Source organism: Rhopalosiphum maidis, chromosome 3 (genome assembly GCF_003676215.2).
Source record: "Rhopalosiphum maidis isolate BTI-1 chromosome 3, ASM367621v3, whole genome shotgun sequence".
Taxonomy (NCBI): domain Eukaryota; kingdom Metazoa; phylum Arthropoda; class Insecta; order Hemiptera; family Aphididae; genus Rhopalosiphum; species Rhopalosiphum maidis.
The window spans coordinates 40360148-40374910 of NC_040879.1; the positions used below are offsets into that span (position 1 = coordinate 40360148).

At 25.4% G+C, this 14763-nt stretch overlaps 1 protein-coding gene across 1 annotated transcript; it reads right to left on the reverse strand.

The window, feature by feature from the left end:
* Positions 1-5663: 5663 nt before the first annotated feature.
* On the reverse strand, positions 5664-14154 carry LOC113555843 (plastin-3). The gene is made up of 11 exons (XM_026960406.2): positions 14065-14154; positions 9286-9450; positions 8948-9210; positions 8610-8829; positions 8382-8536; positions 8215-8320; positions 7658-7871; positions 7418-7556; positions 6767-6906; positions 6244-6497; positions 5664-6155 (listed from the first exon to the last, which is right to left on the reverse strand). The coding sequence occupies exons 1-11, from the start codon at positions 14152-14154 to the stop codon at positions 5976-5978; spliced, it is 1926 nt and encodes a 641-aa protein (XP_026816207.1). The 3' UTR covers positions 5664-5975.
* Positions 14155-14763: the final 609 nt, after the last annotated feature.

Sequence of the window (14763 nt, forward strand, 5' to 3'; positions counted from 1 at the left end):
TTTTTTTTTTTGAAGGAAAATGGACAGTGGAGGAAAATGGCTACGGCCCAAAAATGTTATGGGGCCCCTGTTTAATATCTGTATAATATATTGAATATTCATTAATAAAAGCACCTAGATATCAGCCTGTGATGTGGATTTTCCATAAAAAAAGTTTTTTGTATTTAACAGAGTAATTTTACCGGTAAAATTGGTAAATTTTTATTGAAATTCAATTTATAGTGTAGGTATCTATTGAATTTTTCACAATATTATGTAAAGAAGGCGAGACAATTATGAAATAAAGCATTAGTATTTAACCCCTTTATTAAAAATAACAATTAATTATTATAGTTTTCTATTCTTTGTTTAAGTATAGAAATAATTAATAAAGTATAACAAATAAAAAACATTTTATCGGTCATTATCACTTTATAAAAATCCTGATTTTTATTATAAACTATAATCCTAATATCTTGATAAAAAAATAAAAAAAATGGTTACTCAACTTTTTGAACGATAAAAAAATGTAAATTGTACATTTTTTTTTTGGTAAGTTTACCTTATCGGTAAAATTTTACAATGTAAATTCACGAGACTCACATCGTCACTATAAAAAACTATTATATCATATAAAACTATTATACACACCTATGTATAATTAAAATTTTAAATACGTTCTACAAAATAACATTTACTTACGAATATTGTTTTACTTGCTTTTTAATTAGCAATATCATCAATAATTTTATTTACGTTATAGCTTTTATTATTTACTGCCTACTTTCAAATTTACATTTAAGAATTCTATATATTTCGGAGTCCCAATTTACTATAAACTGAGGCCCCTTGGTGGTGCTGAGCGCCCCCGTCCCCTCCCCTAGTTGCGGCGTTGTATGTATATAGCTTGTTGTAAATCAGGGTGGTCTAACCTTTGTAGTTGGTGGGCCAATTTACAATTTTATAAAAACACTGGACTCTGGGAGTCGCCAAACGAAATTTTATTATTTATATTTTATTTTATTTCTAGGTATAACATATTAAACAATGCACAAATTATTATATTACAGATTAATATTAACAAATAATTATGATGATTAGGTTACTTATACTTAGAATTTAGATACCTAATTAATGTGATCAAAGGCGAAGCCAGGATTTTTTATGAGGAGGTTAAATAATTTTAACTTGAGTTATTGAAAATCCAAAACAACATCAAAACAAAAATACTGATAACATATTAACGTTGATTTTCCGTTAACGTATTTACTACAGTGAAAACTCTTTATAACGAATAGGAAGGGACAAAGAGATTTCTTTCGTTAAAGAGAATTTTCGTAATAGAGAGGGTTTAAAAAAAATAAAATTTTTGTTAGAAATTACATCGATAATAATTAAAATGAATAATATATTCGATATCGATAATAACGGTTTTATTACGATATTAAAAGTAGATAATGAAAGAATGTAATCGTTCTTAGAAATTTCGGCATTTTTGACGATTACTTTTATAAATGTATAATACAATAACAGGTAAATTGTGTTATACAACATAAAATATTATTTCATTATTGAGAGTGACCATACGTCTCAGACAATAAATTGACTAATGGGATATAAAGCAAACCAACCATTATTATATAATTTTGACGTTATATCATAGAGTTTTTCGTTGTAAAGAGTTTTATTATAAAGAGTATTTTAAATAATTAAAATTTGAAAGACAATTTCCATATTTAAATTCAAAAAGGGTGGGAAAGTGGGTATCGCTCTGCTGTATAATAGATATGAAGAGTAGGTCACTATAATGGATATTATGTGTTACACTTGAATGCCATGACAGGTATCATTGTATACAAAAAACGATTCTTAAAGGAGATGATTTATCAGTTTAGGATAATTAGTAGGATATATTATATTATTACTAGGTATATATAAATTATAATATATCGTTATTTTACTCGATTTCATAAAAATAAATTTCACACGCTTATAAATTTTTTTCTGTATTGACGCTAGAATTATTTTTACAGTTACTTGAAGGAAAACTTATGGATAACCTTGTATTAAGTTTTTTAACCTTAGGTACAAATCACAAAAATTTTACGAATTTTTAACTTAAAAATTCCTTGCAAATTTTCACGATATTGATATATTTTGTAAAAATTTGAACTTTAAATATTTATATTAAAAACTGTGACTAACAATTTTTTTTTTTTTTAATACGATAAGTACAACTAATAAACCTTGTATTAAATTTTAAAGATTTTAGAAAAGCCAATTTTTTTTAGTCATTCCAAAAATAAAAACTTAGAAAAATCGAAAATTTCTATTTTCTATACATATATAGCTTAAAAAAGGTCAAAATATTTTGAAACTTTAATCGTAAATAGACAACACTAATATCAACATTTGGTGAAAATTTCAAGTGTATACGACGATTCGTTTTTGAGTTACAGCAAAATAAAAAAAAAAAACGATTTTGTCAAAACCTGATTATGTGTAAAAATTCCTATTTTTCCGTTACGCTTTTAAGGTTTTTCCTGACGCTTTTGAAAACTATAGTAAATTTTTTACCGTTGACCCCTAAGTATCAACTATATTAATTTTCTTTTTCACAGAGGAGTCGAAGTCAAAAATCAAAACATTATTTCTACTTCAAAACGTGATGGTAGACACAATAAAAAAAAATACGTCATTGTAAAATCAATACTCTCCTCATTTCCTTCAGAATCTAATATTTCAAAAAAATATAAAAATACTGCAAAGGGGGGGGGATATAGCCACTTTAGCCCACCCCCCTTGACAGCACCACTGAATGTGATGATTGGCATTGATTTTCAGAAGCCAATTTTTCAATGTCAATTCCTGATGCACGATTTTAAAGAAGTATTGTGATTTGTGAATGAATATGGTTCCTTGATTTAGACTCAATTAAATAAATGCCAATTCATAAATATACTTACGTCATTGATCATAGAATAGTCTATTCTATAATCAATGCTGAAGTACTCCCAAATAAAGAAAAAATATTAAGAGAAAGATAACTACATTTACAAACATACAATTTTATTGAATGATGTTTTAATTTTTTCATAGTTTATTTGTGTATGGTTGTAATTTAAATTGTAATTCATTAATAATTTGGTAAAAAGTTACACATTTTATTTTATTAATTCATTGATTGTTATGAAACAATTAAAGATTCGTTAAAATAAATACAAAATAAAATATTAAAATTTATTCCAAAAAATTGCTCTAGATATCACACAATATATACCAACAAAATTAATCTTTTACCCTTTTACCCAAAAAAAAAAAATTATTTTACGAAGCTTCTGCACTTGACATTATCAAAAATAATCTTACTATTAATTTATTTCATTGCTAAAAGACTTAAATGAGTACATATAAGTACGTGTACGTGTATACCGGTTAAATTAAACTTATGAATTATATTGTATTAGTGTAATTAATAATTATTAATATCTATACATATTTATGGTTTGTCAGTAAATATCAAATAATAAGAATATTTTTATTATTTTATTTGTACTGTTGTCTGTTAAATATTTAATTAAAAAATATATATACATATATTATATTGTATAGGCACTTTAAAAAAATTAGTATAGAGGATGTTTATTATATGATAATATAATTTGTACCTATAACCTTTAAAAATGATGTACTAATGACTCGAGCACGATACACATTATTAATGTATTAATGTATAGGTAAATACTATATCTAATGAAACAAACGTTAATATACGGGGGATTCAATCGGTCGTTTTCTAAGGAGTAGGAATTAGGCAAATCATGTCACAGGTACATGTTAATGAATGCGAGCATAGAAAAGAGAAAACCTATTCCATCACTTTTCGAGTAGAAATATACCTCAGTTATGTCAAAATTGTAAGACTAGTGCGATTTTAATTCTGTAAAATACCTAACATTTATTAACATCTCTTCTAGAAAACTGCCGAGGAATTTTTCAGAAATACATATTTCTTTAGTACATATGAATCATATTATTGAACAACCTTTTTTAAAAATGGTAATATTATAACATTTTCAAAAATTTGAACTTTGAATAAGTGTTCCAACGGTTCTCTAGAGGTTATGTTAAGAAATGTTTTTATTTTCATAGAATTAAATATTAAAACCAAACCATTCAAAGTCCCACAATCTTGTCTCTGCCAATAAGAGTCTAAAAACCATTTTATTTTTAACCGACTAGAACCACCTATACATGTATGATGTATCTAAAATAAAACCATGTACTTTAATTAATTTTAATACTTGATCGTTAACTTATGGTGTATAAGTAAAGTAACTATGAATATTAATATTCAAATATTAGTACAAATTTATCCTGCTTAAATCTAAATTAATTATAAGAAAATATTCAATTTTTTTTGCTTTTAAATAATTATCTAAAATTGAATGTATATAATTATTTAGGTAGATTGTGGCATAGGGCACTTTGGTCCATTAAAAATCACAGTTTAATTCATTATTTGAATAAATCATATATTTAGCTATATTATTTAAAATAAATAAAAAGTACCTTGTAAAGTGTGAAAAAGTAAAAAAAATATTGATATACTGTAGTAGTAAAGTATTGACAAAATAATGCAGTATAAGTTATAGGTACTTACCTATAATCACAATAATCACAGGGTTATGAATTAAATTAGAATATAATTACATGACATAATATAATATGTGATTAATTTAAATAATTTGATTTCGATAGCACATAAAATGATCTATATTAATACTCTACAATTAACAAAAACTTAAATGTATACTATTATTAGGTATTGCTAACTTGAAATTTTATAAAATTCAAATGTCAAAAGCTTCATTAACTATTAACCTATAAATGACAAGTCAAAATACATTAAAAAAAAAAAACTGAGCATATTTTAAAAATATAGGTTTCTGATTATATTTTAAAAACCCCTTTAATTAATAAATAAAAAAAATATATTACAATTATTATACTTTTTTTATACTTTTTTTATAAATAAAAAATTCATCTAGATAATACGATTTAAAATCATTTTTTCCTAATTGAAATATTTTATAGTGAAATTTATCATCATATAAAGTTTGGAAGACCCAGTATAGAATAAAAAAAAAGGTTATTTTAAGTGACCAATTAAGTGGATTAAACCTTAAAAAGAGTTTAAGGGTACTGGATATAACATTCAAATATTACTTATATAATTTTATTTTAGCAATCACAATAATAATAAAATAAATAAATCATTTCAATAAAATAAAATTTTAAAAAAAAAAAACGTATAAACAATAAAATACCAAAAAATTAAAGAAAATTAACCTTAGCATTTTAAGTACACATTTATTTATGTTAGTAATAATTAATAAACTATAAAATATAAAAATAAAATAAATTAATAATAATTTTAAGTTGTAATACAATATAAATACATATTATGACAACAATATTTGAATTTTGAAGTAATTATTATTAACCACCCATTAAAAATATTTTTTATTGTAATATACTTATATGCAAATACATAAATATTAATTGGTAAGTCAGTCTTCTACAACTAATTTCAGCTTTAATAAACTTGTTTTAATATTTAATAGCCGAAATAAGAATGATTGAAGACTAAAAGTTACTATCTTATGTTATATTAGTAATCAAAATATAAAAAATTGGTAACAAATGTTGCCAAGTGTTCGTTTTTAACAAATATACAAAATATTTGGAAAATAAAAGTTGATTTAAACATGCTTAATACCTATTACAAAAATTTTAATTAATTTATAAAAATTGTATTGTACATCAAACTTATCGACAGTCAACATATTATGTTTAAATGCTGTAAATTTCCAAAATTAAAAAAAATATTGTTCAATATAAAATAATTTACAAATATTTATATATAAATAAATAAGGTATATAAAACTGTAAATGTTGATAATTTCTAAGAATAATATTAATACATAATTTGGTTACGAGTCTGATTTTCCAGTAACGTCCATGTAAGGAACATAATCAATAGCCATAAGACATGCAAAGAGTGTCATTACCATTTTAGGTTTTACTTCCGTGATATCTTCTGGTAAAGCATACACTCTAGCACCTGTCTTTCTTGCCATTGATATTGCATACTTAGCATTTGCTAAATTATCCTAAAATAATAATTCAATTTAGTAGTAATCAGGTATTGAAATGTCCAAGAATCAATTGTTTGATAATTATTTTTATTAGAAATATTACCTCAGCATCGCCACCTTCTTTAACTATATCATAATTAATAGTGCCTGGTTTTATTGCATCAATTAAATCAATAACAATTCGGCCATCAGATAATGCATGATCTTGAAATCCTTTCAGAGTTGAAGATTTATTGGCATTTTGTAACTTATTGTTAACCCAGGTAACAATTTCTTTTTCAATCATGGGACTTCCAGTTTTGGCAAGTTGAGTTAAGACAGATAAAGTATATGCTCTCATTAGTTGCCAAATTAAAGCTATAATAAAAAACAAATGTAATTTTTTAATCAATAGTATACATATCATTTTACTTAACTATTAGTTTAATATTTTTTACTTATAATACAACAAAAATCAAAAATAGACAACAATCAAATGTAGTTTCTAATTGTATTGTCCTTAGCAGATATGATTATTGAACTAAAAATTTTAAATTATGACATATTGGCTAAAGTAAATAAGTCATAATATTTATGACATTGGCTCATTTCTACTATACCAAAATTAATTGATTGATTGAACTAACCTAATGTAAGAGTTGCATTTCCATCATTTAAATCTTGTCCTGCAATGCCAACTAATGAAAACTTTAGCTGACGACCCAACTCAACAGCATAATTGCAATTTTCCAACTTTTCCATGAATTTTCGTAGCTTAGAAAATTTTCTATAATATAAAAGATTTTTATTTTTATATTATTTTCTAATTATACAAAAATAAATTAAAAGGATTTTATAGTGCATTATTTGTTTTAGAATCAACCTTGTATTGTTAGCATTAGTATTAGAGTAAATTGATTTATCATCAAATGTTAATACACATTGATTTATTCATTGGTTTTATAAAATACAGTAAATTCCCATTACAACGAAAAATCCCGTTATAACAAAAGTCATAAAAGTCCCCTGCCGAAAACCAGGCTTATAAAGAGCTTATTCGAATTTTCGTTACAACAAAATTTCCGTTATAACGAAAAAAATTCAATCCTCTGGAGTTCATTTTAACTGTATTAAAATTTTTCAGCAATACATGAACATTTTTTATAATCTTTTATAAACTCAAAGTTGCATCAAAATTAGAATATCATAAAATAACCAATGTTCTAAACTTAAAGTTGAATAATAGATGAATAACATTAATTTTATTTTAAAATTTAGAGATAAGTTTATATTTTTACCTGTGTACTTTAGACCAATTTACAATTCCTGGTTTAATAATATCATACAATTGAAAAATGATGAGACCATCTGCTAAATCTGAATAAAGCCAATTAACATGAGGTGCAACGCCCATAGAATTCATCCAATTTCTGTAAGCTATAATAAAAATTAGAAAAATCAATGCATAATATTAAAATGAATAGTGAAAATAAACCTGAATTTCAAGTATAAATCTTATAAAGAAATTAAAAACTAACTTTTTTCTTCTCTTGTTTCTTCAATCGATTCTAATCCTGCTATTTCTCCTTCAGGTTTATCCAATCCTGGATGATTGTTAAACAAATTAGCAACAAATGCAAGATTTAATTTGTATACACCATTCACGACATCAACAGGTGTTACAAAACTACGACACCCTAACTTAGCTGCTTGCTGTAACATTATATCTGCTCTTTTGTTCAAATCCGGTTCCTTAATAGACAGACAATACATTTAATTAAATTATATTTATCAACAAATCAAAATAGTCATTAAAAATGAAACACTGTTAAAAACATATTAATAAAGCCAAAATATATATTTATTGAACAAAGGGTTAATTACTTAAATTAATAAGAAATATTCTAACTATAATGATATTTAATTAGTCAAAACTACAACATAATAACAAAACTGCACTCAATTTTGATTTTAAAAACTTATGGTTATAATTTTTGTATTTTAAATGTTGTTTAATAAAAAAACATATTTCTTAAACACTTTTATTCATTCCTAAATTCTCAGGAGATGAAATAATTATATTATTGGTAATTACCATAAGTGCAGACATATCAACATCAGAATCAAGTGGTGCAATTTGCTTCATAAGGTATGTGTATATTTCTGAATCAGTTATATCATTTTGGAAGTTATGGCATTGTCTAGAATTAACAGAACATTTTAAAATAATTTATTCTTCACAAACTAAATATTATATTATACCTTGAAACTCCAGCACGATTCAAGTGGTAATTAACCCATCGAAGAAGTATAGCTTCTGGTGATAGTTTAATAAGCTCTTCAATTTTTTCTCCATCTTGTAACAATGTAGCTAACCCAGGACAGTTTTCAAGAGTAATTTGATTAAACAATCCTATCTAAATAATTTAAATAGAATTATTAAATTACATTTATTGTTTTAAATTGGTATATTGCCAAAAATATATTTACCCTAATAATTTGCCAAAGTAAACCAAGGACTAAATGTGGTTTTCCTTTAGCAAGATCATGAGCATCAATATTGACAATATTACAGCCAATAGATTGACTGGAAACTAGTGCTAATGTTAAATTTTCTAATTTTTTGTAAACAGTAAGGTTGCTTTTGGTTGTTTCTTTATTAATTGCTCTTTCGTCAATTGTATCAGGACAAGAATGATTGATAACTTTGCTAAAAAAAAAGACAAAATATTAAATAATTATGATGTTTATCGTAATATATGTATAGAATCATTATTAAAAATGATATAATATTGTTAGTGTTAAGTTTAAGATAAACATATGCTTACCAGAGTAATATTCCATCTATGACTTTTTCATACAAATTTTTCCCTTCACATTCTATCGGAAGCAAATGCTTTAAGTCAGGATCATTACTCAAATTACTATTGATCCAATCAGAAAATGCAAGCTGTTCTTCTAATCGTACAGAATGTGTTGTTCCTTCACTTGATGCATCAGACATTCCACCTAATGTTTCTAAGTTTTCTTTTTTAGAAACAACTTGTTTAAATGAGCTAGCAACTTCTCCTGCTTTTAAGTCTGAACATAACTAAAAATCATATATATGTATAATGCTAATAAATTTTTTTATTTAATAGTTAGGTTCGTAAGTAAAATACTCAACCTTTTTAAATTCTGAAAACACAAGTTTTCCTTTTGTTTCCGTTCTTTTGCCATCATAATCTTCAATCATTTTTCGAACTTTCCATGCAGGTAGCTTAAAACCACATAAATCTAAAGCTTCTTGTAATTCTGAAAGATCAATTGTTCCATCTCCATTTTTATCAATCTAAAAAAAAAAATGTTTTATTTATTCAAGATAAATTTTTTTCTTTTAATTAAAAAGTTAAGAATTTTATAATACTTAATTATTGATTTTCCTAGAATTTTCAAAATTATAAATAACAAAAATTTAGAATGATTGTAAAATCGTTCTAATATTTAAAATTAATATAAAATGTAATCTTAAATGTAATACTTGGTTCTAACAATACCTATATTTTTTTTTAAACAAAACCAGAATTTAAATAAAAATATTTTTGTTTAAATTTGTATTGTATTTCAAAACAGATTCTAGATTTGTAATAAGTTATTTAAAATCCTAAAAATCACTTAATTGTGCAATGTAAAGATGTATGTGCAAAAGACACGGACAAACCAGGCGGTTGAAACACATTTGAAGGTGCTCAAAAAATTGTAAAAACTCATGACTTTTTATATAATTAAAATTTTTTTTAAATAATAACAGTGTGTAATAATAATACATTTATCTACAATAATAAATTGTGAAAAAACAATAAAAATATTAAAAAAGCTATATTTGTAAGGGTGCTTTTTAAAAATTTGCAAGGGGCATCATAATATCTCCGGCCGCAACTGTGTGAACAAGTGAGAAAAAAATACAACCCATTTTTTTAAATCAATTATTCTAAAGTTAGGTCTATCTTAAGAAGTTTTCGGGAATTGAATGCATCACTCGAAGCAGCAACTCAAATTTCAATAGATTTTTTTTATTATTTAATACTTTAAACAAATTTTTATCTATGTCAATATAAATAATTTTAAATTAAAATTTTGAATATCAAATATAAAAAAAGTCCTATTAAAAGATTCTTTGATGTTTTGTTGAAATATTACAGTATAATTATATAATAAAAGAAAAATGTTTATTTATAATTTTCAAAACATATCTGATCATGGCAATAAAATAAATATTATTGTTAGTTTGATCATTTTTTAAATGGTTATATAAAATATATGTATTAGATTATTAATTAAACTTAACAATTAAATTATTTTAACCATGTAAAAAAAATATGCTAGCTTAATGTTTAAAACTGTGGATAATATTATAAATGATTTAGTAAATTAAGTCTTAAATTTGTAAAATTAAAAATGAGTATTCTTAAAGAAAAATTAAGAGATGCTAGAAATTCAGAATTTAGCCGATTATATGGGTTACACCAGTTACGGGTAAACAAGTACGAATCACTAACTAAAGTGCTAACAATATTTTATACTTGTTTATGATTTTTAAATTTCAAAATAAAACATTGCAATTGTTTAGACAATTAATGACTGCTATCAAACCAGTTAGCTACTTTCTTAGGCTTCTAAGGTTCTCATACATGTCATTGGTAAATAGAATGGCATTGACATACTATACAATTTAAAGATTAGACATTTACAAAAATGTTCAATCATTATTTACTTTAAAATTAAAATACTGAATAGGGACCTGGGTAATATTTTTATATTTAAATTTGAATATAGTTTAATTAACTCTAATAATTAAAAATATAATAAAACAAATTCTTCTAAACATAAGATTTTAGTAAAATGGTGATAAACACGTGTGAGTAACATTATTCAATAATTAAAGAATATAAATATATAATACCCATAACAAGGTATTAATAATAAGTTATATGAATATAAGTAATTGAGTTATGGATGGTAAATGTCTATATTCAGAATTTTATTATTCTGAATATTAATTAATATTAAAATTATTTTGACACTTCTACTAAGATATTAAAGGATATAATTTTTTATAACACAGTAAATTTATTTAAGATGAAAGCTCAAAATTACTAAACACAAATTTAAATATTTAGAAAATTTAATGTTAAATACTACCAGTTTAGTAGTATAATATAACATACCATAAAAAATGTATTTTTTCAAACTCTAAAAAATTCAATTGCCAGAAATTAGATTAAAATTTCCTTAAAACAACCAACAACTACATTAAAAATAGCCAAAAAAAAGTTTTGGCTAAATTAATGTACATAAAAAATAATAACGAAAAAATTGGAAATAACTTTTTGCAAAAAATATAAATTTCATTACTGTAGTAACTATTAAGGTAATAAATAAAAAAAAAGATGTGAAGTCTACAAATGAAAAAAAAATTCCAAATAAAAATACACCCTGGTAAAAAGTCTCATGGAGGAAATGTAGAATAATATAATACTGTACTATAGTCTATAACAGGAATGGGCAACTGAAAGTTATTAAAGGGCCAATTTTTAGAAAATTAAAATTAAGTGGGCCAGAGTACAGAGAGCAAAAAAAAAGGTCATTCAAAATATACATTTTAATTTAGCATGAAAGTAGCATAAGAATATAGACGACTTTGAAATTGTATGGTGTAATTTGAAAATGTATTGCAGACCGCCAGTTGTCCACCCCTGGTCTATAATATAATGCTAAATAAATTATAAATTTTGTAATTGTTTTAATTTATGAACTCTATTATTACTATATTATCTATTGATTATTATTATCTCTCTTACCATAATTTAATGTAATCAAATTCTCTATTTAATACAAGCATAGCTTTTAAAGAGGGAAAACAAAAACATTTAATATTTATTGTTAAAAAGTTTTTATTAAGTAAATATGTACAAATAACCACTATAACATAATGGATCATCACGTTTATTTAAAGTTGAAATCTCTTATACTATGATTAATTAATATTAAGAGGACATTATGCCCACATGTGTTGGTTCTGTCTTACTAACGTATATCATACCAAATTTGCATTCAGCAGAACACATTTTGTGATGTTAGCTTTAATATTAAAGTGAATTTACCTATCATTAAATTTAAATGTAATAATATTATAAATGATCATATGCTTTTATTGCTATTATAATTTTAAAGTTATAGCTATGTAAAATATTACAACTTTAAAATGATAATATTAATAAAAAAATATGACATTTCCTAGATAATATTTTTACCTTTAAATTTGATAATACCTAGGTAAATATACTGTAATATTAAAACTAACATCACAAAATGAATTCTGCTGAATGAAAATGGTCAATATTGTTTGTATATAAGATAGAGGCACATGTGCAGGGATAGTGTCTTCTTAAATAAATATTTAAAAAGTAAAAAATACAAAAATGGAAATACAAATTTTTAAAACTTCATAATTCAAATAAAACACCAAGTGCTGGAGTACACTAATATATAGACTATAGAGCCTAGAATTATACGAATTTGTGTATTTGTTATAATGTATTATGTACGTGATTCAACAATGTCAACTATTTTTTTTTTCTAAAGTAGAATTAATTTATCATAAGAAGAGGGCTGTAAGTACTCTACTTTTTCTCTACGATCCACACATGACATAATAGTTTCGCGTTTAGCAAAACCAATCTTTCCTAAGTGTATTTTATTCTTTGGATTTTTGCTATGATTTATATATCATATTAATCAAATTGTATTATTAGAATACATTGTCTTAGAGCAAGAGCACCCATAAAAACTGCATTTTGCATTGAAATTAAACCCTAGTCATTAGCCATTTTTTATAATGGGACAAGAATGTTTTACTTTGGCTCATAAATCAATTATTAATACTTATTTCATATGTTGATATATTATTTATTTTAATGACTCATACAAAAGAAAGATAACATATACTATTATGATAATTTTACAGTGAACACTTACATATATACTATATATTAAATAATTATTCTTAATAGAACTTAATTAAATTTTATTTTATCAGTTTATAGCTTATATAATTAAACATGAATACCCCATTAATCTTGAGTAATGTAATTTAAACAAAATTAATTTATATTTACATGTAATTATAAAGCAGTCATAATTAATTGCAAATTACATTTCACAATATAATAATATTCATGTCAACTCTACCATTACAATATTTTAAATTCGAGTGTCAATATTGTAGCATAATATGAAATATTATATGGTACCTAATCTATACTTGTGTATAAAATATAATTTTAGGGGTCACTAAAAATTTTTATTTAAGCAATTGTTAGTGTAAAAATGTTAAGAAACACTGGTAAATAATATATATATAAATTAATACTATCAATTTAGAAAATTATTCTTTATCAGAAACACAAAAAATACTTATCAGCATATTATTGACTAATGGTCAGTGTACTGCCCACTCAGTTGTAACATTTGCATTTAAACCTAGTACCTACCATTAGCATATAATGTCAAATAGAACCATAAAAGTATTATTATTTATTGCTATTGATAGTATTTCATAGTAAAACACCAATGAATACATAGCGCCAAATGAAATATTAAACAAAATTATAATCAATAATTACTTGACAATTATAATAATCAGAAACCAAAAGCAAGTAGTAACAAATAACAATATACCACCTAAAATAATATGCCCATAATAAACGGTCGATAAATGTGTAGCCCCCACGGATAAGATATCAATAGGTACACCAACGGGTGACAAATAAAATTATTATAGTTTGAGCACCACACCGTCGGGCGCAACATAAATAATGATATTAAATAAAATATAATGTATGGGATTCGAGCAGAGAAACAAGTATTATAATAGATAGATAGATATAGGTCGTTTGCCAGTTACCTTGGAAAATTGTTCCTTAAGCTCATCGTCGGCGGCGGTGACGTTCGCACCGCCGTTGAGCGCCTTGACGTAGTTGGAGACCTTAGACATTTTTCGGCACTAACCGTACACTCGGGGGCGGGTGGAGGACGTCCAACACGGATTTACTGCGGTCAAAAACGACTGACGATTTCGGCAATAACGACGATGACGATGGTGACGACGGTGACGACGGTTCACGATCAGAGCCCGAACGGCATAACGATTTTTCGCTATCGGTACTACACGTCGAACCAGCCAAGACGATTACTGTTATGGTAGGTATCGCAGTTGGTGACGGCAAGGCGGAAATGAGGCGCGCCTCAGTGCTGCTGGTGACGAGTGACGACGTGTACTTTGCGCGACGGCGGTCAGAGTGCTCACTGCTCGACTGTGCGGTCCGACGTCCGTGGTATGCGATCGTGTGTGCGTGCGTGTACTGCCAGCCAGGAGAGGCGGACACGATTCCGGTGCGGTGCGGCGGGGGGCGGAGGAGTAGTCGCCGCCGCCGTGTGGACTATGCGCACACTTTAACGTCGCGACTAAAGCGATGTATGCCGAGATGATGATAATATGCCGTCTCCGTCTGTTGCATATGATGCGTAATACGACGTATAATAATATTATAATACGAATTTATTATGGTTGGACGTGTTCTATTTCCAACACGCCGATGACCGA

What these genes read in the sequence shown, in the direction of transcription:
- LOC113555843 (XM_026960406.2), bottom strand. Translation starts at nt 14,154, where the DNA reads ATGTCTAAGGTCTCCAACTACGTCAAGGCGCTCAACGGCGGTGCGAAC. An exon ending in TTGATATGTCTGCACTTATG is followed by an intron (nt 7,872 to 8,214) that starts GTAATTACCAAT and finishes CTGTCTATTAAG; the next exon opens with GAACCGGATTTGAACAAAAG. An exon ending in AAATGCAACTCTTACATTAG is followed by an intron (nt 6,498 to 6,766) that starts GTTAGTTCAATC and finishes TTTTTATTATAG; the next exon opens with CTTTAATTTGGCAACTAATG.